The following is a 26,924-nucleotide window of genomic DNA, read 5'->3' as shown; positions in this document are numbered from 1 at the left end:
TATTTCTAGGTTTGGGGGAGTGAAGGATTGGAGAAATGATGGTTGGGGGCTTGGGGGTGCATGGAATTTTGATGGTTGGGAGGGAAAGACGAAAGGGGTGGATGGCTTGTTGGTTGGTAAATGAGTGGATGATGCGGTTTGGGATGTTGACTGCTTGGTACATCTATCAAGTTGTCAGTGAGGGAATATTCGGCGCAATCGGGACTTGTTAATCCAGCAGGGTAGAACTACGATTAAGAAAAAGAGAGGGCAGTGATGGATTTCATTGGATTGTCTGGCTCATGTATTGGTATTTGCATTGAATGTTCTTGGGGCTAGGATCTGTATGGAACCTCGTCCAAGCAGCTGTCATTAAACGACTCAATATATTGAATAAGCCGTCTATCGTATTCGAGGAATTTCGTTGTGATTTATCTCCGTGCTGAGGTATTAAGATCCTTCTAGCTACTATGAGATTGAGAAAATCTTACACCCAATTGATGATGCTAGATTTTGATAGAACTATCCATCTTCATCAAATAGATTTGCCTACATGTTTGAATCGTGTGTGTCCCCCAAAGACTATTTCTTATTACCTCCGCAGATTCATCTTCATCATGATCCGCCAGCTCCAGAGTCCTCGAGGAAATGAGCACCCCAGGATGTTCCACTTTCATTCCAATTAGACTTTCCATTGACCATTCAAGTCTCGCCATGTCAAGAACATCTTTAGATCTCCAACACCTCCAGCACCCTCTACACCTCCTCTCTATGTTTCTTCTCGTTTTCCCTTCCATCTCATCTTCTCTTTTTGGTAACCATAGTAAACCCATCCTCATCCACCTGAGGCACAACCGGTTCCTTGACCCTCACCAATTGTGGTGCCTCATCCATATCCACATCTCCATCCTCATCTTCATCCCCACTCGCTTCCGAGTCCGTTTCTCCTTGGTCCTCTCCTTGCTGGAACTGTGCTAAGCTGTCACTCTTTCCACCCTTCGCTTCCCATGCCTTCTCCAACTTCCTGCACAAACTGCTTTCCTCCTCCCAAGCACCCCTCTTACATTCCTCTCTACATTTAACAATACCATTGGCAACTTCCATGGCGCTTCCATCGTCAACATTTACTTCGAATTCGTCAGACATGAACTGTAGCAGAATTGTCTCGATCCAGTCTGCTTCTACGTCCTTGTTTTCCTCTTCGGAGAGAAGATCGATGAGGGTGCCGGCAATATATTCGCGCTTATCGGAAGATTCTGGACCGCCCCAGAGAGAGGTTACGGCAAGGGAGAGGGAGGGCCAAAGGAAGATGGAGAGGACGATGCTGCGTTGGAAGTTTTTCAGACGGAGTTCTGGAAAATGGAGTTTAGTATTATGTGGTTGAAAGCATGCGAGAGGTAAATGAACGGGTGCTATGTAGGTGAGGACTGCGATTGAATGAGGGACAGGAGAGAGAATAGCATAACATACCAGGAGAGTAAACCCCATTTCCTCCATTCGATTGTGAAGAAGCCATGATGTTTTCTTTCTTCTTCCGTTTTTTCCCTTTCTCTGTCTCTTGATCCGAATTCTCTGCTCTTCTGCGACTCTTCTTCCACAGTGCTTTTCTCAATATGTAACCTCGAGGCTGTTTGCGACAAGAAATCCCAATACTATTATCGCGGGGTAATCTTCAATCGCAAAATCAACAATTTTTTATCCCCAGCATAATTTGCACTGCGCTAAACCTTAAAATTTATGCATGCACCAAGGATTCGATCTCTCCACCTGGACAACCATTCACAGCGCCAGAAATAAATTACTCGTGTTCATCAGCTATACGATGTACGAAAATCCCCATTTCAAGGAGGAGCCAGGGACGTCGCCTATGACGTGAATCTACCCAACTATGTACCGTGTACATAAGAAGGAGCGTGCGACAGCGGCTGAGCATGCAATTGGGCTAAGACGGTCATAAGGTAAGGCAGGTTCACTTGGTGGCAGGTTTGTTTTCAGATCCATATACATATCCTTGATTCGTACCAAGTATTGTTCGCATATCAATTATGGATTGACTGCCTCTCCTTTTTCGAACGTACTTTACGCACTATTCGCTACTTTGCCGTGTTGTGTTTGAGACGTGTAGAGTGAAAGAAAGGGGTTCACGTCCTGAGGAACAGAGAATATTGCTAACAAAGGTTTTGTGTTTATCTTGTAGTTGTTGACGGGGAGATCTTGAATCTCTTCTTGTTCTCTTATATAAATACGCATACATTGAGGAGGCTCAATTTTTGGTGGAAGAGGATTCTGTGCGGTTGAGATTGAGGAGTTGCAGTTTTGATCTGCAATTTGGTATTTCAGAGATCAAAGGTACGAGGACTTGAGAAAGGAATTGCCACTTAATTCGATTCGAGGCTGTATCGCAAACAAGAAGATCAAATCTCACGCTCGCACAAGTCCAACAACTATGGGGCTTAGTACACTTTCAGTCGGGACGGCGGTTGCTCCTGTTGTGTTCCAAACATTTGTTGCTCACGTACGTTTCCCTTTCCTGTACCTATATCTTACTTTCTAAGAGATCAATTCGCAGTATCTTGGAGATCGGTCACACAAAAAGCAAAAACCTACTGCGCATATCTCCTATGATGAAGGTCTTCACTTAATTCGCAAATTCCTACTTTATGCATCTCAACATACAGTCGAAGATATTCAAGCCTTTACCTCGCAATGGGTACCTCACCCTCCTTACATTAGCGTGAGAGAGACAACAATTGCACAGAAGCATATACATGAAGCAGAAAAGTACTTGTCGATTCAACTGGAAAAACAGGGGGGAATTGGAATAGTTGGGGGGCATCAATGGTGGAAATGGAGGCGACCTGGAAATGAACTCAAGTCTGAAACGATCGAGATGAAGGCAGATCTTGAAGAAAGGAATCAGAAGGGAGAAGCTCCTAAGAGAGTCATGCTGTATGTTCATGGAGGGGCTTACTTTTTCGGAAGTACAGATGAACACAGATATCAGATGCAAAGACATGCCAGGAAGTTGAAGGCCGTGGTCGTAGCACCTAGATATCGTTTGGCACCTCAATTCCCGTTTCCATGTGGCCTTAACGATTGTTTAGCAGTGTATCTCAGTCTTCTTGATGATTTGCATCCATCCAGTATTATCTTTGCAGGGGATTCAGCAGGTGGTGGTATGGTGTTGACTATGCTTGTCATTCTGCGTGATAATGGTTTACCTTTACCTGCGGGTGCTATCCTTATATCGCCTTGGGTTGATTTGACTCATTCTTTTCCGAGCGTTGCTGCGGATAACCCTTTGGATTATATCCCGCCGCATGGATTTCACCACCGACCATCTCCTGCCTGGCCACCTCCGAACGCAGATGATTTGGCGGATATAAAGAAAGGGATTTCTAACAATACGTCAAAGAGAGAAACTAAGGCCACATCTAAACAATCGGAAAAGGATGCAATTCGGGGATTCACGTCTGATGCTAGCCCATCACCAGAGACGCATGATAATGCTGCCGTTGTTGAACCTTCATCTAATAAGACTGAAGGGCCATTGACAAGTTCGATTCCTAGACCTGGATATGATCTATCAGTCATGATTGATGAGAAGCTAGTTGTGATAAAAGACCAAATTCAAATGTATACCACAAATCAGCTATTATCCCATCCTCTGGTTTCTCCAGTCCTTCAAACTTCACTTGGTGGTCTTCCACCACTGCTCGTTCTCACAGGCGGTGGCGAGATGTTACGGGATGAACAAATTTATGTCGCACACAAAGCTGCCAATCCAGTTCGGTATGCACCCGGGGATGCGTTTTGTGATCCAAAGTCTCGTCTAGAGGCATGGGAAAAGTGGGCTCCAACGGATGTACAATTACAAGTTTGGGATGACTTATGCCACGTTCCACCAACATTAAGTTTTACACGACCAGCCAAACATATGTATCGATCGATAGCACAGTTTGGAGCTTGGGCTTTAGCCAAAGCTCAGCAAACGGGGATTGAGATACTAGATGATGATGACATCTCGGTTATCTCAAAGTCTTCAGACTCGGGCGAGGATGCTCAAAGGGTAATTTTCCTACATCAATTCTTCTATATTTAATTCAGTTGGACTAACATAGACTAGGGAACACCTGAATCTAGAGAGGAAATAGCTGGATCTATAGGGACAATAGGGAAGGCAGGCGATCCTCTTCCCCCTTTCGTAGATCATATGATCCGTCAACGTGTCGATCGTCATGGCAACATATTTCCTCTCGACCCAGCTGATAAGCTTCCTGCTTGTAACATCTCACCCAATGAGGTCGGTGTCATCAAACCGGGGCCAGTCAAGAAGTGGATGGCTGTAAAAACAAAATGGGACACGAAATATGCCAAGGATAAGCGAAAAATACAAAAGAATAGAGCAAAGGAAATTGCAAGAGGATATGAGCAATTTCTAGATTTACACCAAGTACCAGAGATGCCACCTCCTAGTGCATTGGCTGGACGTAGAATGGTCGGTGTGGAAATAGACAGGGAAAGTGGAGGCAAGCAAAAGAAGAGTTGGGGATTATCGAAGTGGAGTACATGGGGTAGCAAACATGATGAACTCACAATAGATCGCGAAATGGAAGCAGAAAAGGCTGGTAAAAATGTCGAGACGATGACTGCGAGTGCAGAGCACGGAGCTGGGGCTAGGGACTTGCACAGTAGAGAGGCGAATGATATTATTGCTCATGAGGCTGGCAGGGCTACTGGAGAGCCAATCTCAGGGGCTCATGAGGTAGTCCAGCCTGTTAAAACGCCGCCAAAGACTAGAGCTGGGTTTACTGATATTCAGGCGAATGGGGGCGGAATCGCTGATATAGCGGATGAGAAAGCTGACATGGAAGGAAAAGCGGGTGGGGAATTAAACGGGGAATTCTTGACCAGTTATTCTGATATGCAACAATCAATGAGAGCTGGGGACGATCCTCTTTTTCCTATGAAGAAAATTGCTAGTACCCAGGTTGAGGAACCTATTCCTCAGTCAACTTTGGCGTCAAGAGCTCCTGCTGAAGAAGCGAATGAAGTTGGGAGGGAAATAGATGTACCAGGAACAACAATAAACCAACCGATTATTGGAGTTGACAATGAAGAGGGGGTAGTGCGATATACTAGTAATGGGGAGGAAATGAGAAGACCTACGGCACAAGGTATAGCTTTCCCCTTCTCCATGCGCATGGGTGGGGAGGGGGTAGATGGGATTATGAAAGATGGTGTTCGGGAGAGAAATGCGCGTAATGGAAAAATGGGGAGAGATGCTAATGCCAGTACAGAATCACTGGTTGGTAGTGTCAGGAGCGTGGTTCCAGAGGGATATGAGCGGAAGTACATTGACGAAGTAGAAGATTATGTAACGGTGAAGATTGCAGAGGATGGAGGAAAGGGGAAGGAGAACACACATCTGAGCGCGGGGGAGAATGGCGTTGGACCCGATAGTTCCCCTGCGTATAGTTTAGCAGATGGAGTAAGCGAAAACGAAGGACAGGGGGGATTAGACATGCTAGGTGCACTTCAGAGGGGTAGCAAGGGCAAAGAAATTCCGGAGAAGCTGAAGACAACAACGAACTTGGATGGACGGGATGATGTCAATCATGTGAGCCCAAGACTTTCAGCTGTAGGGGCTTATTTACGTCCGGAAGTTGAGAGGTTTTACTCGGCACAGGAAACTCAGGAGGCTAAGAATGCTAAGGAGACTCAGAAGTGATTCTTTTTACATGTGGTTTAGAGGAATTGAATTGTATTGAATGTCTGGAATGGGATAGAACGGGTCACTGGAGTTTAATTGCATTAATATCAGCGCCACCGTGCAGAAGCGATTGAACCGAATTTCAAATTAGTATAATAGCGTATACCAAAAAGCGATAGAGACGACTGGCCAATGACGAATAGATTCATGTTACATCTTTCTTCTTGACTTCTGTATTTACTTGTAAGGTATGCATGGTACCAGGAATTCTCATTAAGAAGTTTAGGCTGTGGCTGGCGTGTCAAGAGAAAGGTATGTACTAGGTGGCTGCAAAGGTTTGAATTTACAATTTTTATACATACAACGAACTCGTCTTGATGTCACGCTACGCTACCCCTTTATGAATTGTACTGGGCAATAGCGGATAAATCATACAGTTGTACGGAGTTTCGCAATTCGCCAGCTTATAGATACTCAAATTTACATGAATCTTTTTCAGACAATTTGATAAGTTATGATACCTACAAAGCTGTCTCAGATTGCACGCTATCACCATTAAAAGCTTCCTGATTGGCTAATAAAATCGCGGTTCCGATTGCCGATGTAAAGCGCGACTTCAAAGAAAACAAAAACAACCTTTGGATTGAACTTCCGTTGTGAAGACTGACGTGTATCGTTGATAGTCAAGGGAGCCACGTTTGTATGCCTTTTATGGTGGATAAATAAATCTTCATCGTTCTATGGATCTCTGAAATTTGCATCTCGAACTTCATTCTTGCCCACGCATTCATCTTGGCGCACCAACCCAATGTGGCAGGTCCCAACGTTATCATGCTCACAGCTTCCTATACACCGGGCTTGGTACGCCCAACTTCGACCTACAGATTTGCCACCAGTCTCTTTCACTCGTGGTTAGTCGTTGAAGGTTCCAGCTTCCTGAATGCCGGGCTTGGTATCGCGGCATTTGGGTTGCAGATACTCGAGTGATTTTTGTTATCTGAAGCTGATGTGTCACTCATTCTCAACCTTCCTAAATGCTGTGTCTCCTTTTAAAGGATAGGATTTTCAGGTACTAGATGAGTTTCTCGAAAGAGAAGGTAGAGTAAATATATACATACAGCCAAGATGGCCAAGCTTGCCAAGTGGTTCACAATCTTGAAGAACTTCATTCACATACCTATTTGCGACCGAGGGGAAGCTACAGGCAGGATTGAGGGGAACAGTGACTGGGAAAGCCACGATATCGATACATATATATACTTGAGCATCATGGTCTACGTGAGAGTTTCTGATCAGTTTCTTACTCCTCAACTGCCACCATGAAGTTCACATCATTGTATTACATTGCGGCTCTCGCTCCTGTTTTTTCTCAGGGATGTCTTCTCCCAGAAGAACGGGAAGGAAAACCAAGAGTTGTACGTCGTCAAACTAGTAATGGCATACCCATCGGAACTGGTGATCGCTACAGCGCTGGTACCATTGCACCACGGGGTGTAGGGTCTCAAACCACCACTTTCACCACACTCTTGAACGTCAACGAGATCTCAAGTGGACTCAAAGCTCTTGCGAGTGTATATGGTATCACCACTTTCAACACACCATATACCACCTATAATGGCGCTTCCATCACTGGCGCTAAAGTTGGAGGTAATGGAACATGTAATGATGCAATTCGCGTGTATTTGAATGGAGCCATTCACGCAAGAGAGCGAGGTTCTTCTGATGGCTTATTGTTTTTCATTAGTGACCTCTTGTATGCAAACAAGAATGGTCTCGGTCTGAAATTCGGTTCAAAGTCATATACCAATGCTCAGGTGAAGACAGCCTTGTCAACAGGAATCGTCTTTATTCCGCTCAGTAACCCTGATGGTGTTGCCTATGACCAGTCCACCAACAGCTGCTGGCGTAAGAACCGAAACCCTGCATCGGGAACTGGAACCTCTGCTGGTGTGGATTTAAACCGCAACTTTGACTTTGTGTGGGATTTGACCAAGTGGGCTTCAAGCGTTCGAAGTCAGGTTGCATCTTCCAGTCCTTCCTCTGAAGTATTCCATGGTGTGTACTTTTACCTCTCTGCTCCTAGTTCAAACGAAATCTAATAAATCTCACTCTATAGGTACCGCTGCCTTTTCAGAGCCAGAAACCAAGAGCATTAAATGGGTAATGGACACCTACTCCAAGGTTCGCTGGTTCGTCGATCTACACTCGTACACCGGTGACGTTCTCTACTCCTGGGGAAGTGACACAAACCAAGCCTCCTACCCCACTATGAACTTCCTCAACACAGCCTATAACTCTGTCCGCGGAATCGTATCCGATACTCCTGGTTCTGGCTCCGGCTACGGTGAATACACACCCACAACCGAAAACACCGCCAACAAAGCTGCCGCTACAAAGATCGGTGCAGGTATGAGTGCGGCTGCTGGACGCACATACTCTGTTATCCCAGCTGCGGCATTATATCCAACCAGTGGTGCCAGTGATGATTATTCTTACTCCAGACATTTTGCCGATACGACCAAGAATCTTATCCATGGTTATACCATTGAATTTGGATTTGGAAATTCGGCATCTAGTTGCCCATTCTACCCCACCCAGGCTCAACATAACTACAACTTGCAAGAAATCGGAGCTGGGTATATGGAGTTGTTGCTTGCTGCTGTTAGCTTGGGATTGGGTGATGCTACGACTTGTTAGGGCGGTGTTGAATAGAAAAATACTTGGAGAATAAGATAGAGATCTAGGTCTTATATTTGAGTCTCCTTGATTGTGCGTTTGGATTAGAAATATGAACCACATCGGCTGTAATCAAGTGATGCATGAAATACCCAACTGCGTTGATGAATCAGTTTCAAATCCATTCAAGTGCTCATTCATGCATGTATTCATTTGCTCATTGCTTGTTGCTTCTCCTAGTCCAAATTTTGTCAATTTGAAGCTTCGGTCTTTTGAACACTCCATGGAGAATGTCCTACTCGAGAGTAAAAGTAAAACAAATTGTGGAAAGTAACCTCGTCGAGTAATATTCCCTAGTGGTGGCCAATAATCAGTTTGGGGTTGAAATTATGCCTTAATAGAATCATAAAACAGATCAAGATTATAGACATACATTTCAGTCACCATAGCAGCACACAGTTTGCGTTTGAAAGATCCATCATACCCGATGATTCGCCCAGTGGAATAACAAGTTCAGCTCACCCGTTAGCCTCCCACTGCCAGGGTTTTTAATAAGACAGATTACAGTTCAACTTTCAGTGATGTGACATTCCCGAATCAGTATATATCTCTCGACCAATAGTATTTCCGAGGAAATAATATATTCGTGGGCGTGTGTGAGGTGATAAGCGACATACTAACGGTAATAGAAAGGAGCTAGATAACAACCAAATTACCTCCTCAAAGCAGATCTGTCACGTGTGACCCATATCATTGGTCTCGAGCCAATTCCATGAGGCTCAAACCTAGGTTTTCAAGAATCTGGGGTTGGTGACTGGAACTGTCTAGGTTCATAAGAGACTTAGTTGCAAGACCGCATCGCCTCGATCGACGAACCTAGGGGGGAGCTAAGTGTAAAAATTGAGAATTCAAGACTAACGGCCGTACAAAAAAAATTTGTACGAGTAGTTCGTCATAATCAGTATCTAAAGAATTTCTCGAATCTCGTTTTTGTTTTCTTCTTATTTTCTTTCTGTACAATAGATTCGAACATCCATGCTTGCAATACACAAAGGAGATACACAGGATATAATACTCTAATTTTTAATAACTACACAAACATTCAACTTCTATCAATCTTTGAGATCAGCACATACATTCGAAAACCTTCGGCTTTATACAACATTCAACTACTATCCATCATGAACACCGGGTCGAACAACCAGCTACTCTCATTGTCCAGTACCGGAACAAACATTTCCCAATTTGCAAATGACAATATTGGCACAAGCATTGAATCATCTTCAATGTCTAATATCACTACCGAGATTGAACACCTCTCAATCTCCAGCAACGACAGGAACGTTAATTCGCCGGGTAGCATAATCAATTCGGGTAAAATGGCCCAACAATCTCAACCTGATAATGCTGAATCGACCGCTCTACAAGCACCAGCACCAACACCCATCCGAAAATGGCGCTGGCCAAAACCACCACCTGAGAGAAGAAGAAAAGCAGTAATATCAGATACAAATACCAGTGTCAATACCAACCCCCTCTCACCACCTGAAATCTATTCCGACATAGTCTGGAAATGGCACGAAACCCCCTCTAAACCCACCACTCCCTCACCCTCACCCTCACCCTCACCCCCACGCACCCTCTCCCTCTCCCACGGCTTCTCAAAATACTGGGAAGACATCTCAGACGAAGAACTAGTCACGCATATTCCGTCCAACATAATCCAGATCTGGAAAGATAGAATCGCCCAGCGACGTGTGCAAGCGCGAGCTGCGGGCGCGGAATATGAGCGGGAGTTGGAAAAGGAGCTGGAGGAGAAATATGGCGCGATGTTGCGGTGTAGGAAGGAGATGGATGGGGAGGCGTTTGTGGAGGGGTTGTTGGAGATGGTGGAGGAGTGTGGCTTGGCTGGGGTGGTGAGGGAGAGGGGGAGGAAGGCGTTTTGGAAGGGAAGGGGGCTCGCGTGATTAGATGAGTAATGAATGGGATGTGGGATATGGGACATGAGAAATAACAAATAGGAAGGGAAGAAAGCGGGTGGGAGGGGGGATTATATCCCATATATCTGTAACAATTATTGATGGCTTACCTTCTCTTCACATCAATGCTCAATACAACCGTCTGTCTCTATTACTAGAGACTCCAGATCTATGCAAATTTTACAACTATCAAAGACTACGAATCCTCCAAGATCACCTTATCCATTATCCACCCACCATACCCTTCAAATGATGTGACGTTTTTTTTCTCCTCTTTTTTTACATCTCCTACCACTCCTACCACTCGTAAAGACTGATTACACATACACATTATATCTGCACAGTGCAAACTACCACCCAATCTCATTAACTAAACAACTCCATCTAATATCTATGTCCGCACTCAACATGTGAAATTCGAACCCAAATTTTCCTCGGGAACATTCTTCCGCTTCCCTTCATCTTATCCCCCATTAAGAAAATATTTCACAGCAAATACATACTTTAGCGAAGACAATCAAGATATTCATTTCACTTACCCAACACAATAGGATTGATTTTGAATATACATATAATCGCAAGAACTTGAAGTGGATATCAATCTCTATTCTCTATTTCTATTCTTCATTCCAAACTGTCATATTGATATGAATATTTATTCAATATGATAAGCTTCTCTTCCCCTTCATGGTTCAAATATGTATATGTGTATGTATGTAGCTGATTCCATGTCTGTTGCGCTATAAAGCTTGTCTTAAGCCCATGCCCAAATTCTCGCGCGCAAAAATATATTAAAATGCAGCGAAACGAATACCAGATTATTTAGCAACGTTAGTTTTCTCCTGTGGTTTTCCCCTCCCACGTCTTCCATTTCCACCGCCCCCACCGCCTCCACCCTTAACAGGCTCACCTCCACCTCCAACCTTCACAGTTTCTCCACCACCTCCACCACCTCTCCCCCTACCGCCTCTGCCTCTCGTACCACTCTTTCCTCTCCCACTACTGCTCTTCGCACCACCCCTCCCAGCCCCATTGCTAGAAACCTTCATTCTCTGTGCTTCTTCCTCCATTGCTCTTTTGCTTTCCTGGTCCCACCATTCCTGAAATTGCTGCTCCTCTTGTATCTCCTGAAGACTCCTCTTTGCAACTGCTTCTTTGATTACTTCTTGTTCTCTCTGTTGCATTCCAATGATATCGGCCATTGATAATTGCAGAGAGGGCTCTGCCTTGGATGTCGGTGCTTTGTATGATTTAGAATGAGGAACGAGCGGAGTGGATCTAGATGATGGTATAGTTTGTTTCGATGGACCCGGAGATGGTTTTTGTGCTTTCGTGATGCTAGCGCTATCATTCCTTTTCTGGCCGGCAAATCTAGTATCTGGAGACGCAACTCGACGTGTAGTCGAGGGGGTATTTACTGGTGAAATCGCTGGCGAAATCGTTGAAAATGGTGCTAGAGCTACTGGTGAAGATTTATTCTCTTTATCAAGGATATCCTTAAGATTTGTTCTCGAACCAACACCCGCAACTTGCCAAGGAGACGATGCTTTTTCTTTGCCTTTACTCACGGGGGTCTGTACAGCTTGTTGAAATGCTGCCTGTTGTTTCTTACGTTCCTTCTGTGAGAGTCTTGGAGTTGCCGACTTAGCAGTTGCTTCTTCATCTTTGGCTTTTTGAGCTGAGAGGCTCAAGGACAAATTTGAAGTACGACTTGTTGATGCCTGGGCCATGATTTCTTTCATATCAAGCTTTAGTGAAAGATTGGGAGAAGACCATGTTTTGGTTGCTGATTGAGGTGTGTCGGGAGGGTATTTGATTCCTAAACCAACAGAACTGGGTAAATCCGTAGGAGACCCTGAATCTACAATCTTGGGGGTTGAGCTGGTTGTAGGAAACCTTGGAGTAGCTGGACCACCAGGAGAAGCAGAAGTCAAATCGATAGTCAAGTTCAAGTCAGGTGGACTTCCAGGCAGTTCATCGTCGTCCATATCGAACATGAAGTCGGCTGCCACATCCTTGGGACGTATACTTGGGCTAAATGGTTCGTTCTTAGCCGCCCTGGATTTTCTCCTGATTTTCTCGTTACTGGGAGATGACATATTGTCATCAATACTCCCCATACGCATCTTAAAAGACGAAGACAATCGACTATCATCATCTTTAAGATGAGTACGAAACATCATATCTCCAAGTCTGCGGCGACGTTCCTCGTCTATGTCCTCTGCTAATTCCGGATACTTCTCGTGTAGATCCAGATCAGCTCGGCCACTTTTTGCAAATGGCAGACAATGCAATTGATTGTCGCGGACGACTTCATCCAATTCGAGCACAAGTTCCTCGTCAAGATCATCAAGTAAACTATTCAAAGTTAGTAACGTACAAGGCTAGATACCAGGATATCCTAGCCACCAGGAATCCGAGAAAACACTTACTGATTCTCGAGCATTGATTCCAGCTGCAAGCACATATACTCAAGGCCAGCATGTTTAAGCTCGATGATTGAGCAAGGTGCTATAGCATTGACAATATTGCACACATTGCGGGTAGTAACTTTGAAGATGTTAGTATTACTTGTAAAGAGAATCTGTGAGGCGTGATGTGCTGAAAGAACATACCAAACCGGCCCAAAACGTGCTGACAGATTTGGGATAATCTGTCAATCATCAACTCGTTTGCAACACTCATGACATCCAAGATAAGCTCTGAGAATTCATCGATGTCTGGGGAGACTATGTGGTCGAAAAGCTCAGGCCCTATATCAACATATAGATAGCGTAATACGACCTCAAAGGTTTCTGGTGCAATATGCTTCAAATCAATTCTGATCGGACCTGTGCTTTCCGAGCGTCTGCCAACAAGCCATTGACCCCCAGACCGACCATTGAATAGACCGTCGAAGAAAGGACATCGTTGGCATGCAAGCGCACTGTGGATAGGAATTTCTCCTCCATCCAACTCAACAAGAGCATCACAATCATCGAAGAACTTCTCGTCTTTAATTGCATTGTCCATATCAGTGGTTATTGAATCTGAGGGCCGCCTATGAAGTCCAGGCCCATTCAAGTATTCCATATTCAAATAGGAACCAAGTTCCATGAGTTGGCCCCTAACCTTTCTGTACCTGAAAGCCAAGTGTGGGTAGTAGTTTGCAAAGTTCCAAACATCGGCAACTTCATCCTGGTAAAGAAAGATAACAAGATTGACAAGAGTGATAAAATCCAAGCCGTTGAAAGTGATTTTTGTCCTATCACTTGTGCCATTCTGGATATTGAGAATATCAGGTTCTGATTTGGAACGATCAGGGAGTGAAGCGTTTCCACTGTGACGGAACTCGGCTAGAAGTGATCTTAGGACAGAAGATCTACCTGCAACCAAGAAACTATGGACAGGTATCGCGATGTCAGATGTGCTGGTACATATCTCAATATCATAGCCGCTATCAAAATTTTGACCCATGAACAAGTGTTCGACGTCCCCCTCAAGGTCCGGAGACGTTATGACCGCTGCCATGACTGACCCATATTCAGATGCCAAATTATCAAAGCGACCCTGCCATTTTGCATGCTGTTCTGCTGGATATTCTGAGGCCACGAGATCTTTTATGCTTGACAATGGTTCAAGATCCTCTAATAATCTCTCATCTTCAATTCTCACTTGAGTCCTGGTCACGTCGCAGTCCTTACGAATTGCCGCAAATACACCAAAAGGATTACTTCTAACAGCAACTACTTTGGTAAGTCCGGGGACCCGCTGAAATTTGAAATCCTTGCGATCATAGTTACTATTCCCAGTGAAAGAATCTTTATTCTTGGCTCTTTTGACACGTCGCCACACGGCACCAGCTTGAGTGCAAACTATGACGGATCCATTCTCAGCAACACCAACGGATTTTATTCCATCCCAGTTACCCTTACGGAGTGACCAGACTCTCTGCGGCTGTGATAGAGCTTCCTTGATTTTTGAGGGGTTGGTTGTTGAAGCTGCCGCAACTTTTGTATCAACTTTCCTTACGTTCAAGGTGTACAAGTCTCCTCTACCAGAAATGGCCGCAATCGTGTCTCCACCAGACTCAATATTAATGATATTGTTCGACTCGTTATCATATCGAGTTGTAAAAGAAGTGCTTTGAAGATAGTAGTTTGTGAAGCTTTCATGTAACGGGAATTTGACCATGTTATAACCGTAATTCGTGAAGACACAGACTGTATGATTTTCCAAAAGGCATATAGTTGCACCATTGATAGCCGAAACTTTAATAATCGATGACTTGAATAGAGATGCCGCAACTCTACGGGGTATTGGTTGAGCCTCCAGAGATCGGGAATCAGAATCCATAAGGCCTAATTGTCCTTCATTTTTTCCCCAACAAAACAGTGAGCTAGATGTGTGGGCCACAGAGTGAATCGCAGATGCAGCGATACCGACAATAATTTCTCTTTTCAAAGGTCCGAAAATCTGGCGCGGAGTTGTGCAAAAAGGTTCTTCATCCTTTAGTGCAGGGCGAGGTAGATTGTAGCCTAATTGGCCCCAAGTGTTTGTGCCCCAACTGAAAATTTCTCCTTCGGACGATACAGCAAGAGTATGGTTCTGGCCAAGAGCAACGGTTGAGACTTTCTTCCCAGCTAAGCCGCCCTGGTTCACTGGCACATAATTGAAGCGAGTAGTTTCATCTCCCGTTCCTAATCTACCTCCAGGACCAAAGCCACACATGTAAAGGTTTGATTCTGGATCTGTGGTCAAGACAGCACTACTCAACTTGGAAAGAACAACATCTTGTATAATTATAGGCCTGTTTTGGATCATGGAGGGAAGCTCCGATACAGTGGTAGGAAAGTTTTCGTGACCCACGACGAGGTTGTCATTACCGATAGAGTCTAGGTAGTTTTCATAAAATTGAAAAAGTAATCGGTCGGGACGCTTTAGTGTTATCCTTTCCGGATACTGTCGATCATCCTGATCACCGAAACCCAATGAAAAGTTTTTGTTACTACCAAAAGCAAAAAGCTCATCCCCATCAATACTTTCGGGTTCTGACACATCAATCTTGAGCAACTCAGAATCGCCGTCATTGGAGTCGTCATCTCTTTCATGGCGACGCAATCTTTGCTCCCTAATGTACTCCCGAATCGATCGCGGTGCGATCGTCGCATTGTAGACATCAAACGGGGTATTTCCTTCCCGATCTTTGATCTTGATGACTGACGAGTCCGGCTTGGCTCCTGTGTTTCCAGTGGCGCGGTCCTTCGAGTCCCTTTCAATAATCGCTCGAGCAATCGTGACGTTGCCAAAATACAAAGCCCTATGCAATGCTGTCCATCCACTTTCTGTATCTTGTATATAGAGGTCGATAGACGGGTGGTCGATGAGGGCGGTGGCAAACTCTATTGCATTCACAGCTGTTGAAGACGCAGCTCGGTGCAAAACTGTTAACCCAGCATGATCTCTGCTATTTAATTCCACTCGAGTGATCGCATTGCCCTGACCTTTGATCCCATTTATGTTTCCAGCAGGACCAGAAGCCTTGCGACTCTTGCCGAAAGTCTTAGGTGACGTTCCAAACCCGCCCGAACTTCCTATTTTACTCCCAAAGCTACTGGAAAATGTCGGTCCTCCACCATGCCCTTTCAACGTATGCGATGGATTGGCGACATTTGCCAATATGCGCCGAAATTTATCGACGTCATCTTCGAGATAATATTTCCAGAGAAGATTGCTCATGTGTGGATAAGGGTGGCAAGAGGGATCTCTTCCGGGTACTTCAATGAACACCTAGCTGTGGCCTCAGAGGGACACGGCGTTTTTAAAGGTGTTATGAAGCGGAGGAAGACTCCTGATAATGTAGACGAAAAATAAAGTCTGGTCTTGATCTGCCAGACGTCTTAATCGATAGTCCGAGGTGATTGGGGCGATTGTGAAGCGGGGGTGCTTGTGCGATTGATGGAAAGTTGTACGAGCTCCGAAAGCTGTAAAGTCTTGATATTCTGGTCGATTTTATGTATTCGATTGAGCTTCTACTGAATTGTGCAGTCTTGCTGGGAATGTGAGTTGAAATGGTTGAGTCAGTATCGATATGGTTATCGGAAATGCATCGCACAATGTGAAGGCCGTTGATATTGTGCGACGCGATCAATGTCCCGGCCAATCGGAACCGCGACTTTGGCAGCATGCTTACGGAGTATCTTGAACGTGGGGCAAGTATTTGACGAGACCCATCGTGTTCTCCTCCCTACCGTCACTACTTCTTACCTAGTAGACACGTAACACAAAATTGGAGATTTGTAGCTTTCAATTCTCGAGCATCAGAACAAGAAACGTTTGAAGCTTGAGAGAGAAGAAAGTTAATACGTTGCTGGCATGAAGCTCTCTTTATGCATTCGTGCTCTAACTCCAAAAGCCATTTTCTGAAGCGGTGAAGGAAAGGGACCCACACGTTCATGCAATTCTCAAAGCATTCTCGACGTTTTCTATCATAAATCGAATCTTCAGAAGAAGGTCGACGCACACTCACTCTATTATTGGTTGATATTTGGAATGGAAATTTAGGTAAAGGAGCTCGCAATTCTGGGCTATAATTTTCTAATCTTCGGACCCTGATTTCTATGATGAATCTTAAACTTGATATGATAACCACTACATTTTTTGGCAGGTCTCAAATGTATTTGAACCTTCACTCGAATCCAAACTTCTCGTCCGTCTTCTGCTGGCCCCTTTAAACATAGATACAAGCGAACCATCTGGCCGATAATGCAATCCCAGTGTTCTGATAATGGACTTGGCTTCGATGGCTTCAGAACTTCCGTCAACAGAATCGTCAAACTTCTCGGGCGCTGTTTAATGTGCAAACTATCATTCCCTCTCAAGTCTTCAGATTACTTCCAGGCGTCTCACCCCCAGCCTCTGTCCACTCGTCTTCTCCTCTTCTGGCTCCCCAGAACCCTCTCCCATAACTAACCAAAATCTCTTCTCCCTTCTTGATCCCCTTCCACTTCCCCACGCCTTTTCCCTTCCCTCCACCAGCCTTCTCCCCTAGTACCCAAACTCCCATGCCTCTCTCTCCCCTCCCGCTATCCCAAATCTCCTTAAACTCGGCGTTAACCCTCGCCCTCTCCCCACCAATACTCACCCCCCTAAAATCATTGATAAACCTCGCTTCATTCCCCTTCCCTTGTGCATCGACTCCGATACCGCCCTCTCGATCCAAACTCAAATCATAATCACTTTTCTCATGCCATTCTACCAGCTTCCTCATCTTCTCGTCCCCCGAAGTGCTGGGTGCATGCACTTCACCGATGTACTGCAAAATGAAAGTTCCAGGCCTCAAGTCCCTTGTAGCGAATAATCCACACTGGCCATTGGCGGGATGTGATGGATCACTAATCGGCGTAATTTTGACGAGGGGTGAGGGGCCTCTAGCGTGAGAAGCGGGAACGGGAAGGGAGTCTGCGGTTGGCGTGCGGAGCATTTTCAGGTGTGAGGGGCTCATTGTTGTGCAGTATGTGGGGGCTGTCAGATACGGGATCTGGGAGGGCCAATTTTTGGGTAGGGGTTGAGATGGTGCCATTTTGTGTTGGGGAGATTTTGTGTGAACGGTCGGGGTCCAATTGAGTTCCCAGAGCCGTCTTCCAACTCACGTGAATCTTTTGAAACACAGCTCAACCCAATACGATATGGCTGAAACGGACACTTCGACCTTTTTGATCCTGAGACCCCTTAGCTAGAAACTTATAGGGAAAGTATGCTTCTCCCCCAACGGTTTCTCTCAATCTCTCCCCTTCCACCTCCATTCGCTTCACCCCAAACCCAAAAAATTCCATCATCGAACGCCAAGCCTTGGCGTCCGTTAGCGCCCGCCCCCACAAAACCCCTGGCAACAATGACGAGCATGGCGACAAACCCTGAGGAGATCATTCTTTCCTACAATCCCTCTTTGCCATTTCCATGCTTATTTGACCATTCACGTCCTCGTTTACGAAAGACGGGCTCTAAGAATTCCATGTTTTCAAACTTGACATTCGATACCCTGCGACTAGCTGTGACCGGCGAGACAGGATACATGAATGGCAGGGCAAGGAATGCGGAAATGAGATGTAAACAGTTGACAGTGATAGGGCTGTAAACAGGTTTTGGATATGACGCATATGCTTGTAACAAACAGGAACATTTGCTCCTTTCTATTGGTAATTTTGCGTAGTTGTTTACTTACGGCAATGAGGTCATCTTTGATAAGGAACGCCACAAAGGGGAGAACGAAGGGTATGCATTGAAGAGTAGCAGGTATAAATTGATAGATTTCACCGCCACATCTACTAAATTCGAGATCTGGATCATTATACACTTCATCTATCTACTATACAATTCCATCGCAATCCAATCATAAAACAAATCAAACCAGAACGACGCGATTCAACCTAATTCAACTCGAATCGCCATCAAATACCAAAGCAGCCATGCCTTCCCTCGTTGAATCTCTCACAAACCTCGTCTCTTCCATCTTCAACGCCATCATCGCAACCTTCAGCTCCATCATCGCCTTCCTCCAATCAATCCTCAGCACCATCCTCGGCCTCATCAATGCACTTTTCGCTGCAGTCGGTTCTGCTCTCGCGGGTATTGCGCAGACATTTGAGGGATTGTTGAAGTTTGTCTTGAGTATGTTTACTTTCCTTGCAAATGGTAGAATTAGAACCAGAAAGGGAATAGGAAGAATGAAAGGTGAAATAATCAGAACACGAGCTAAACCTTTTCTTCAAACAGGCAACATAGTTATCATCGCCGCCCTCGGCGCTACCTTCGTCGCATACACCGTCTATCAACGCAATCAAGGAAGACCTATTACTGCTGCACCCGGTAGCTCCAAGAAGACTTCTTGAACTTGTCCTCTCTCGAGTCTGAGTATCCAAACGGGCGGTGGAGGAATGCGAAATGAAGAAAATGATCGCTAGGAAACTTCCAGCTGAAAACACATCATGATGAAATACATAACAGGAATTCTGGATGGAGTGAGTGAAAGGAAATGAAATGATAGGAAAATGAAATAAGGGCGGTTCACTTGCGGATATGCTTTATGATACCTCACTAAGTAGTACTAATACAATAATCAAAACACACGCCTGCAACAACGATTCATCTTGGAGTGAAACACAGATAGTAAACTACACATCGTATAACAAATTCCACCTTTTCAAATCAAGATCAGTCTACCGGAACCGGAGACCGAGTCATATCGTACAGATTCCGTACGACGTGAGTATTCCGCGATACTATAGATTCCGTGGGGGCGCATTGATCTATCCACCTCTGTATTTCTGCTACCCATTCCAATGCGTCGTGCAGAAAACGTACAAAGTATACCTATGTAGGTGTAGTGTTCGGTTACATGGAAAGGGGGCATTTCGGTTTCCTCGCCTGATTACCTCAAGATTACCTATTGTACGGGTCAATGCAAAGCACTTGCCATTCTCACTACCCAAATTAATCATCTCGGTTGTGCGTAGTCTGATTAAAGATATGGATGGGTGCGCTAGTTTCTCGCAACTATAAAATATAAAAAAATCATCGACGAAGATCGCAATGGGTATCTCCGTCCCAGATCTTTGGGAACGCATTCGTAAGCTGGAAATTGCGCTCAGACTCGAGATCATTTGATGCCGTAGATGGATGGAATGAATACCGACGCGCGCCACAGTCGATGCGTATTGTAAGATCAGATCACAAGTTTCGATATCTCCGAACAGGTGTCTAATCACCTAGTATGTGAAATCTGGAATGGATCTGCTCTGCGCAAGAGAAGAAAGTGATGGAAAGAGACTCGGTATTGAGACGAGTATCATTGTATCGAGTCAGGTAAGCAGTATATTACTTTTTACTTACTAGGGGATGTAATTTTCTCTGAATATTCATTCATACACACACTCAAGCACAATCATGTCCAGCACATACCTCCCCATGCTGTCCCATTCCACCTCGTGCACCCCTCGGAATCCGGAACTGATTCATCGTCACCCTACCATCCACGGACGCCGATGCACATACCTACCTACCTGCCTGCCAAAAAAGCTTATTCCCTATAAACATTGATAGCGACGGCAATTGAACGATCGACCTTCAATTCCAGGCATGAAACGACTTGACCACATTACTACCGCCCATCAAGACCCCGACGCCTCTTAATGTACTTGGCAACACGTGGGTTATTTTTAATTTGATAATCTTGATTTGAGTTTGCTGCCGCGGTCTCTAATTTCTTTGACCTAGTAGTGCAAATCTAGGACCCTTACTTTCCCTTCCGTTTTTCACATTATGCAAGTATGATTGGATAATGAATGCAACGCAATGCACCTCTGAGAATCAAGGGTTTTCTTACTTGCTCGTAACAGGAAATGCTCGACCTGCTCCACGAGGAGGGTTGGATGAATTGCACATGCAGTCCACGTGACACAAATGAGGTATTTATTCTATTGGTTCATTTTGCTTCGTATGTCATCCATTTCGTCGAGTATCTCTGGCGGTGAGAACCTGTTTTCTTGCCCTGTTTGTGTACATTCTGTTCGCGCAGGCCGGAGGAGTAGACAGATTAAGTTTAAGGTCTTGAGCTCGAGGACATTTGATGCGTGGGGTTGTGGTTTTGAAGCTCACAGGCAGGTTGCATCTGCATTAGTTGATTCTGTAGGCAATGTAAATATTGCACATGAGAGAAGGATTGAGGATTGCGGATGAAATTGAATTGAGAGCGGGTAGCGCGAGACTCGCGCGAGAGAGGATGTTTTGATTGTTTTTGATCTTGTGGTGTAATTTGAATATCCGGGCAGAATGGTGAATTGTGGAAGTCTGGATTGTAGGTAGATATTGAAAACATTGGAGCTGAGTTCCTACTGAAATTTCGTTCTCGGGTCCATCCCTTAATTTCAATTCGCTTGTGGGACAGTCAATACTATCAATGCAAGACTGCAAAGATACAACATATAATGCATGATATAAGGAGTTCAATTGACCCCCGCAACATTTCTGTGCCTACAGCATTTCATCATTTCAAAGTAAATAAACAAGAAGAATCAGTCCGTGTGATTGTTCGAAGTGAAATAAGTGCAGGTGAGCAGATGATCATAATACACTCAAGATTTGATTTTCATCACCATAGAGCATCGTGGCATTAGAATATCGTACCACCAATTAAATGATGGTTGACATCAGTCATAATATGACGAAGAGGGCGCAGCACGCACTTCAGATTTGATCGTTCCTCTGGATTCCCGTCGTGGGGTTGAAGTTCATATGATATGTACAAGGAGCCAGGCGAGTGCATCCCTTGCGAATAATTTCATGCAGCTGTCTTCGAACGTGGCAACTCTAAAATTCGCATGTGGCACAAAGTTTTCGACTATCCTATAACTTCAGCGTTAAAATCCCAGCATTCTGGTGGACTCGTCGGCCATGCATTGCACTACAGCGCTAAAGTGAATGAAGGCCTGTTTGTCATACCGTGTTTGTATTGAGGGTTCTTTGGTCTCGAGTTGGTGAAATCGTAAATTTCAAGGGCTCGATCTCGACTACCGACTGCCGTAGAACTAGTGGTAAGATCGTCAAATAGCTAGACAAATATTTCGGGAGATGAACATCCATTGTGTATATGCTATTATTACAGATTGTGTTCTCCTTTCAACCGTGGTGCGTGCGTGAGCCATAAGGTAAGACAGGAGGATATCATTCCCGTCCCGTAGAAATTCCGAACGTTCTTCGTCACCACACCATGATTTGCGTGCACATCGTTCCAAGCCATATCAAATATGATACATGGAAGTTGGTGTAACGTCGACTATCTTGGGTTGCTGATATTCCGGGTCCGTCAGAAGAACGGTAATTATACGGGGTGGGTATCGGTTTTGGGGCTGAGTCGTTGTTGTTGATGCTGATGCTGATTCATGGGGACCTGTAAGTGTGGTGGGATGTGTGAATGGCTTGCATATATTCCTTGAAGAAAGTGTACAGTAACCATAAAGGTATTTATTGTATTCGGATCTACGTTGTCATGGCAAGGCACGAACAGAGATTCGATCTTGATAGTGGGCCGATGAATCCTCGATGTACTCTCATTGAAGGATGTTTGAAGTTAGTTGGAAATAAGTACTTTGATACGACTCCTTCATTGACTAAATTAGACGAGACCTTTCATGTGGTGAACCAATAATCGGGCAAACAGATCGGTGGTTGAATCGGTTGCTGCAAAATAAAAACATCCATCATCTTGCTTGTTTGCTTATCTGCATGTCTAAATGCTTACTTAGATTAGCTGACAACAGGAATATGTTTCAATGAAATCAAAACCGTTTCCGGGGAAGTAAACTATGCTGGCTAAATGTAGGTACTTGGTGGATGGATTGTGGATTCTGATAATCTTTCTGCTCTGATTGCTCTGATTGATATTATTTCTCTTAGCCCTAATCTCGACCTGCCCGTATATGGAGTCTCCAAGCCGCCATGCCACCATTAGGTTGCAAAATAATTTGACGACTCAAACTTTGGACCGGGAAACAGATAGGGTAGTCGTACTCTACAGTCTTTAAAACTGACCGTCCAAATCAAAACAAGAGTAGAGGGCCACCGCCCAGAAAGTGATGGCGGAAGCTTCGTACATGCAAGTCAAGATTTGGCGCTGGGCAAGTGCTAGCTAGGTATTTCATATATTGCATTTTTGTCGATTCTAGATTGTAGATGGCAGACTGTTATTAGTCTGACACGGGTAGCAAAGTGTACATTGCACAGAGTAGCGGCAGCCAATAAAGCAAGGGAACAAAGAGAAGAAAAGAATTCTTTCTAGGCTATATTACAAGACTATTGATGATCAGAGGCAGGTGCTCATCACCCATCCTCTATTTCGCTGGCAAAGGGCACAAAGCCTATACCGGCACCGTTGGCAAACCTGCTTGATGGACACGGCTTGGTGTGACTTGATGTGACTTGAATTGACTTGGACTGGCTTGAGCTGGCTTGAACTTGCTTGACTCGACTCGACTCGATCCAAGGGCCATGGACAGACCGAAGGAGTGTGAGTCCGTCGTAGTCAAATAATAATGAACGAATAATGAACGCGATGAATGAAATTGAAGTGTTTCGCTTCGATGAGACTAACCAAACAACGACTACTTTGGAGGAAATAGTGGGATAGCTAGACCAACAAATATTTCACAACCCTCACTACCTGGCTCCCAAGTATTTCTTACTCCCACTCCCCACTCATGCACGCCCACCACGCCCACCACGCCCACTCGCTCTCACGCCCACCACCACCACTCGCTTTCCCTCGCACTCCCTCGCACTCCCTCGCACCACGCCCTTCTCCCTTCTCTCTCCTGGCACGAACAATACACACCCACCCGCGCCTTCTTACAAGCACAAGCGATCAGACGCAGCCCACTTCTCACCCTCATTACCCGTCATCCTCATTCCACGCTACACACTGGCCACACCATAAACCCACGAACTGGTCGAACTGCGTCTTTGGTTCGTTTCAACCACAAACACCCAAATCTTAATACTGTGGGCTCAGGGTCACCGTATTCCTCATATAATTCATTTTCATCGCCCAGTTTTCTATCAACCTATTCACATTTCAACTTGTCCTCCAAACAAAGGATCAGAACCATATAATTTGGTAAAGCCAAACCGGCCTCGGTGTCCCGCTGTTCTAAGCCGGCGCCAGACGGTGCAAGGCTCTGCCATTGTAAAAAAAACAAAATCTTAAAAAAACACCAAATCTCCCCTCCATCTTCTCTCACTTTTCTATTCTCGGATATCGCATCTTCCCGGCGTTGGAACAAATATTCACATTTGGAGTCAAAGGGCATATACCCCATATACCACGGCAGCGGCATTTTACTTTGATTATACACAGACGATTTCACATCTTGGTCTCTTGAATTTTATTTGCTTCGACTCGATCTGTTATCGACTCGGCAGTTCAATTGAATTGCATACAATTTCCTAAAAGATCTCATCTATCATCTTGAGGGTGGTTTTTTCCCCTCTTGTTATCAGTGACGACTTGTTGACGGTCGTCCACCTTTCACCTTGCTCTTACCTAAAATATACATCTCACGCTCGATTCATCTCTCTTCAAGATGATCATTGACGGAGAAAAGTGGGCTTGTGATGCTTGTGTCAGAGGTCATCGTGTTAGCAATTGTCATCATTCAGACAGACCTCTGCAGCACATCAATAAAAAGGTATACCAATTGTATTTTGGCGTGCCGATCTTGCTAATCAAACTTGTTTAGGGTCGTCCTGTCTCACAATGTACTCATTGTCGAACCATGCGCAAATCCAGAGCAGCACATGTTCGATGTGAATGCGGTTCGGAAAAGGCACATTCCAAAGGATCCTGTCCGGAAAATGGAGACATACAGGGTGAGCTTTTACAACATACTGCTGGCACAACAATTCCAGTTTCTGACATGATTGAAGCAGATACCTGCTGCTGCAGCCATGGAGCCCGATGCACTTGCGCTTTGAAAAACGATCATCTCCCTCCAGTACCCGAGTCTGACTCTGACGAAACCCCTTCGATTTCTGTACCAGTATCCAAATCAAGACGGCCTCGCGCGCAGACCACTCAATCGGAAAACAATTTGACGATATTTACCAATGGTCACCACAAACCCGTACACAAGAATAACAACATGGCTCACAAATGTGGTCTCCCATACACTGTGCCCCGAGCACACTCAATCCATGGCCAATCTTCATCGAGCCTGGCCAATAGGTCTGTTGACAATTTACCACATACGAACGCTATCGATACCTTACACAGCGAATCTCAGATCAAAGACTCGATGGTGAGTGCTCAACAGGAGCAGCGAATGGTCAAGTCCGAGCATGCATCGCCGCTCGTTAGCCCAACAACAAATTTCCAGCAAATGAATGGACAATTACCCCCTTTGGATATAACGAATATGTCGACCCCCGATTACAATAACATATATCAATTCGATGGATTTGGCGGGGCAATCCAAGATTTTGAACAACCGATATTCTCCGCCGGAATCGGTTCCGCTTCTATCGACTGGAGTAATTACGAGGGATTAAATTTCAACGATGATAATTTCGCAGCCTCTTCTTATAGCCAAGCAGCATCATTTAATGGATTCGACTTTTCTAGTATCGATCATCCAGCATTAACGACTACATCAACCTCTGGGGAACAATCAGAAATCGAAGATTTTATGGGTGTTTCGGACCCTTCCAGGCCTACATTGATGAATAATCAAAACAACCAATATGGATCTGATCTTGATGCCTCAGAATTTGGTGGAGAAGTTGATAGATACAGATTAAGTACGACGTCATCTTATCTCGACATGACACAGATGCAAATGCTCGCAAGCAATGATGTTGGAAATTTTGGACTTGAGGAATTCATGAAACCAAGCCCCAGCGAATTTATACCATTGACGTCTACAAACCACAGTCTACCCATGACAGGATATCCATCCGAGATTAAGAATACTCTGCAAATACCATTCGAGGAGAACAACACTTTCTTGCCCATAAACGTAGAAGAGACCGACAATTTTTGGATGACGGAGTATTCGGTCGCAAACAACATTGCGGCCAACAATGAGAATGGAGTACAGGGTGAGAATGTCTGGAGACAATAACACCGGTGGAAAGGCAAATGGCCTCTGTGTGCAAATTCCTGATCTTTGGATATCGAATTCGATTACTTACGATGATCACTTTCCCATGAGTTTCAAGTACAGACTGGCGGCAATAGCGTTTGGCACAAGAAGTGCAGCATTTTCAGGTGGCATTATATTTTTATAGACGTCTCTTGTGTGAATAGCGATAAATGACTTACATGACCAAAACATATCATGATGCATCCTGTGTATGCACTTGATATGAATGAAGTAACTGACTTTAGTGATGATCTCGCGTTTATATGTTTTTCCGTCCACAAATTGAGGATTGGATGTCAACCCTTGTTACATAGATGTCTGCAGGCAAAACGGTTATGCCGAAGTAACGATACGAGATGTACTTTATCATGCATCAGTCGCTCCCAATATTCTTTACGCAATGTCACCATAAACAAGTCAACAGATCGGCTGACAGATTAGACGCTGACTTCACTAGTCTGAATTCGTAATGTAAAAGCACGAGAGGGCAGTAAGAAAAGTCGTAAGAAAGCGTCAATAGGGAAAACGGTGGTATCCGAGTCGCAAATTTGATCGAACACGATCTAGATATGGAGAGGAGTGGTGAAGATTGGTATCTCGTTGATAATTTGTCAAAGGTTGATCCAGTGGTGATTAGATCCTAGGTGAGATTGGTGCGATTTGACAAGGCACTTGCACGCTTGTCGGATTGCCTGAACGTTTCATGCTACGTTCAAACAATAGGTAAAGTACACTTCTTCTTGCGTAGAAGGCGGAGGAAATGGGATAAATATCCTCCAGTTGCAACAGAAGATCTCGGTATTCTAAAACATTTGACCGAGCCCCCTCCTTTCTGCGCTGCAGGCGAAAGAGAAAATGAACGGAGAAGACAGAGGTAAGAGGGATTGAGAAGATCCTGTTTGCCAA

The 26,924-nt window shown here is 44.8% G+C and overlaps 8 protein-coding genes across 9 annotated transcripts; 5 read left to right on the top strand and 3 right to left on the bottom strand.

The window, feature by feature from the left end:
* Positions 1 to 253: 253 nt before the first annotated feature.
* Bctsr2 lies at positions 254 to 1,639 on the bottom strand. The gene is made up of 2 exons (XM_001547274.2): positions 1,450 to 1,639; positions 254 to 1,331 (listed from the first exon to the last, which is right to left on the bottom strand). The coding sequence occupies exons 1-2, from the start codon at positions 1,493 to 1,495 to the stop codon at positions 778 to 780; spliced, it is 600 nt and encodes a 199-aa protein (XP_001547324.2). The 5' UTR covers positions 1,496 to 1,639; the 3' UTR covers positions 254 to 777.
* Positions 1,640 to 1,957: 318 nt separating this feature from the next.
* BCIN_13g02970 (hypothetical protein) lies at positions 1,958 to 5,884 on the top strand. Of its 2 annotated transcripts, XM_024696764.1 has the most exons (4): positions 1,958 to 2,494; positions 2,549 to 4,048; positions 4,106 to 5,156; positions 5,280 to 5,884. In XM_024696764.1, the coding sequence occupies exons 1-4, from the start codon at positions 2,426 to 2,428 to the stop codon at positions 5,708 to 5,710; spliced, it is 3,051 nt and encodes a 1,016-aa protein (XP_024552576.1). In that variant the 5' UTR covers positions 1,958 to 2,425; the 3' UTR covers positions 5,711 to 5,884. The 2 variants fall into 2 exon arrangements, with proteins under 2 accessions (XP_024552576.1, XP_024552577.1); XM_024696763.1 differs by having other exon boundaries at positions 4,106 to 5,884.
* Positions 5,885 to 6,972: 1,088 nt separating this feature from the next.
* On the top strand, positions 6,973 to 8,540 carry BCIN_13g02960 (hypothetical protein). Its single transcript, XM_024696762.1, has 2 exons — positions 6,973 to 7,747; positions 7,809 to 8,540. Exons 1-2 carry the CDS (start codon positions 7,012 to 7,014, stop codon positions 8,387 to 8,389), a joined length of 1,317 nt encoding a protein of 438 aa, XP_024552575.1. The 5' UTR covers positions 6,973 to 7,011; the 3' UTR covers positions 8,390 to 8,540.
* An 855-nt stretch (positions 8,541 to 9,395) lies between these two features.
* BCIN_13g02950 (hypothetical protein) lies at positions 9,396 to 10,513 on the top strand. Its single transcript, XM_001547279.2, has one exon. The coding sequence runs from the start codon at positions 9,550 to 9,552 to the stop codon at positions 10,333 to 10,335; it is 786 nt and encodes a 261-aa protein (XP_001547329.2). The 5' UTR covers positions 9,396 to 9,549; the 3' UTR covers positions 10,336 to 10,513.
* Positions 10,514 to 10,938: 425 nt separating this feature from the next.
* BCIN_13g02940 (hypothetical protein) lies at positions 10,939 to 16,453 on the bottom strand. Its single transcript, XM_001547280.2, has 3 exons — positions 12,963 to 16,453; positions 12,780 to 12,897; positions 10,939 to 12,705 (listed from the first exon to the last, which is right to left on the bottom strand). The coding sequence occupies exons 1-3, from the start codon at positions 16,063 to 16,065 to the stop codon at positions 11,166 to 11,168; spliced, it is 4,761 nt and encodes a 1,586-aa protein (XP_001547330.1). The 5' UTR covers positions 16,066 to 16,453; the 3' UTR covers positions 10,939 to 11,165.
* A 426-nt stretch (positions 16,454 to 16,879) lies between these two features.
* BCIN_13g02930 (hypothetical protein) lies at positions 16,880 to 18,303 on the bottom strand. The gene has a single exon (XM_001545024.2). The coding sequence runs from the start codon at positions 17,906 to 17,908 to the stop codon at positions 17,204 to 17,206; it is 705 nt and encodes a 234-aa protein (XP_001545074.2). The 5' UTR covers positions 17,909 to 18,303; the 3' UTR covers positions 16,880 to 17,203.
* Positions 18,304 to 18,661: 358 nt separating this feature from the next.
* On the top strand, positions 18,662 to 19,462 carry BCIN_13g02920 (hypothetical protein). Its single transcript, XM_024696761.1, has 2 exons — positions 18,662 to 18,996; positions 19,102 to 19,462. The coding sequence occupies exons 1-2, from the start codon at positions 18,795 to 18,797 to the stop codon at positions 19,215 to 19,217; spliced, it is 318 nt and encodes a 105-aa protein (XP_024552574.1). The 5' UTR covers positions 18,662 to 18,794; the 3' UTR covers positions 19,218 to 19,462.
* Positions 19,463 to 24,330: 4,868 nt separating this feature from the next.
* On the top strand, positions 24,331 to 26,533 carry BCIN_13g02910 (hypothetical protein). Its single transcript, XM_024696760.1, has 3 exons — positions 24,331 to 24,566; positions 24,618 to 24,747; positions 24,808 to 26,533. Exons 1-3 carry the CDS (start codon positions 24,462 to 24,464, stop codon positions 25,995 to 25,997), a joined length of 1,425 nt encoding a protein of 474 aa, XP_024552573.1. The 5' UTR covers positions 24,331 to 24,461; the 3' UTR covers positions 25,998 to 26,533.
* The last annotated feature ends 391 nt before the right edge of the window (positions 26,534 to 26,924 follow it).

This window comes from Botrytis cinerea, chromosome 13 (genome assembly GCF_000143535.2).
Source record: "Botrytis cinerea B05.10 chromosome 13, complete sequence".
NCBI classification, from domain to species: Eukaryota; Fungi; Ascomycota; class Leotiomycetes; order Helotiales; family Sclerotiniaceae; genus Botrytis; species Botrytis cinerea.
Note: the sequence above shows the minus strand (reverse complement) of the source record. Positions and strands in the feature narration are given on the sequence as shown.